Source organism: Ornithodoros turicata, chromosome 3 (genome assembly GCF_037126465.1).
Source record: "Ornithodoros turicata isolate Travis chromosome 3, ASM3712646v1, whole genome shotgun sequence".
NCBI classification, from domain to species: Eukaryota; Metazoa; Arthropoda; class Arachnida; order Ixodida; family Argasidae; genus Ornithodoros; species Ornithodoros turicata.
The window spans coordinates 29,632,434-29,634,643 of NC_088203.1; the positions used below are offsets into that span (position 1 = coordinate 29,632,434).

The 2,210-nt window shown below is 54.5% G+C and overlaps 1 protein-coding gene across 1 annotated transcript; it reads right to left on the reverse strand.

Annotated features, from left to right (window-relative positions):
- Positions 1-433: 433 nt before the first annotated feature.
- LOC135389250 (uncharacterized) lies at positions 434-1,309 on the reverse strand. The gene has a single exon (XM_064619315.1). The coding sequence runs from the start codon at positions 1,307-1,309 to the stop codon at positions 434-436; it is 876 nt and encodes a 291-aa protein (XP_064475385.1).
- Between the last annotated feature and the right edge of the window lie 901 nt (positions 1,310-2,210).

Consider the following 2,210-nt stretch of genomic DNA (forward strand, 5'->3'; position numbering starts at 1 on the left):
ATGAGAGCATAAGGAGGAGATGGCTCAGCAAGCGAAAGAACTCGTTGGGGACTTGCCGGGGCGCGAATTCCGTGCACAGACAGGTGTGTCAAAGAGTCGACGAGGCGCTTCCCAGAAACGACGACGAGCAGGTTAAAGTGGTGTAAGAAATCTGCTCCTAAGATCGCCTGGTGAACATCGGCGATCAGGAACAGCCAGCGGAAGGTTCGTCGCAATCCAAGGTTTACGGTTAAGGACTTTTGGCCGTATACAGGGATGGTGGTTGAATTGGCCGCCTTGAGGGATAAGCAAGGTTCTCGGGAGCGGCCGCTGAGTTTCGAGGCAGGGATTACGCTAACTTCAGCGCCAGTATCCACGAGAAGACGCATGCCGGAGGTACGGTCCACGATGTGAAAAAGGCGGCAATCATTAGGGCCACGTCCACTCGCCGCCACTAGTGGTTGGCCGGCGGGTTTCCCGACCACGCGCAAGGTTGGAAGCAGTGTCGGGCTTCCTGGCCGAAGCGGTGATGGTACCAGCAAAGCCCGTTCCTGTCGCGTGAACCTGGGCTGCGATGGCGAGGAGACCGGTTGCGGGAGCGGAAACGCTGGCGTCGTGGCGACGGAGAGCGGGATCGAGTGGACAAAGCCGCAACTAATTGATTCAGGTGAGCGACTTGTTGGGAAAGAGTGGCGAAATTCAAGTTGGCGTCAGGGAAGGGAGGTACACTTGGGGGAGCATCGACTTGAGGCGCTTGGACGGAATCCAAGGTCATAGTAGCAGGTGATGCGACTTCCATGACTGCGTCAGCCAAACTAGCTAGCTCTTCAATGCCGAGGTTGTGAGTGCTGGCAAGAACCATCTGGACATTTTTAGGGAGCCGTTGGAGGAATAGCTCGCGGAGGAAACTGTCAGTACTGGCATTGCTTCCTTCGCCGAGTAACTGTTTTATCCGGCGCAGCAGTTGGGTTGGGCGCCGGTCGCCTAGTTCTTCAGCTGACAACAGCTGTTGCAGACGGGCGCGGTCGGACGGCGATGTACGCTTCAAGAGTGCCGCTTTCTGGGCTTGGTACGGGGTATCGGCGGGAGGGTTGGCAATGATATCAAACACTTCTTCTGCCGCTGATGGTGAAAGGGCCGCGATGACGTGGTAATACTTGGTACGTTCGGCCAAGATGCCGAAGAGGTGAAACTGTGCTTCCGCTTGAATAAACCACGTCGCGGGGTTGCGATCCCAATACGGAGGAAGTTTGACGGCGATGGAGGATACGGGTGTAACTGAGGTTGTCGCTAAGGCTTCTCCAATTGGGGGAGCATCGCCAGTAGACATAATGGCGTATGGAACGTTAGGGTTCCACGTTCGGGTCACCAGTTGTAGCGACAAGTGACACAAGTAAGAGACAACCTTCCTGGTAGCTCGCAAGGGAGCAAGTGTACGAACGTTTATTTTGCTCGCGCCTCAACAACAGCGGCGCCGCGATGCCGATGACAAAGCCGCCACATGCCCGCTTTCTGACCCACCCTTCCCATCCCCTTCGTCAGACAGCAGAAAGCTGCCCTGCTTCCACCTTCAGTACTGCCATTGCCCGCCTACGGGATTATCTCTCGCCCACGACATCTACTCGCTCCTTTGTGCCAGCTATGTGGACCCTTGAGCATCCCGTCATTCAACCTGCAATCCCAGACATTTCTCGAAAACACGAAGCTCCTCTACTAATAGCCCATCAGCTCTCCTTGGCACACATCAACTCCTACCTACCCTTGATCTCGTCAAATCTTCACAGACGCATCTGTGATGCTTGACACGTCAGTGGCAGACTTTTACGTCACAGATACGGACCACGAACAAGCGTACACGCTGCCCTATCCTGTGTCCTCTCCGTCTAAACGTCGCCCGCACACCGCTGCAACTGTTCAAAATGGGTCAATCTAGCACTCCCCTCTGCACTAGCTGTGGCGTGGTGGATGATGATGACGCCCTCTGTCGTCGTCTGTGGCAACTTGGCTACGGCACTATGACACTGGCCACCTTACTGGGTTCCGTTTGTCAGTCGACCCAATGGGCAGTCACAACTGCGCTCTTCCGCTTTCTCCACGTTTCCAACCTTTTAAACGCCTTGTGATTGTCTTCGCTTTTCTTTTATTTCCCCTTTTCTCCTTTTTTCTTCTCCTTTTTCTTTTCCTTTTCTTTTCTTCCCCATTTTCCTTTTTTGGAATAGCAAGCCGACCTC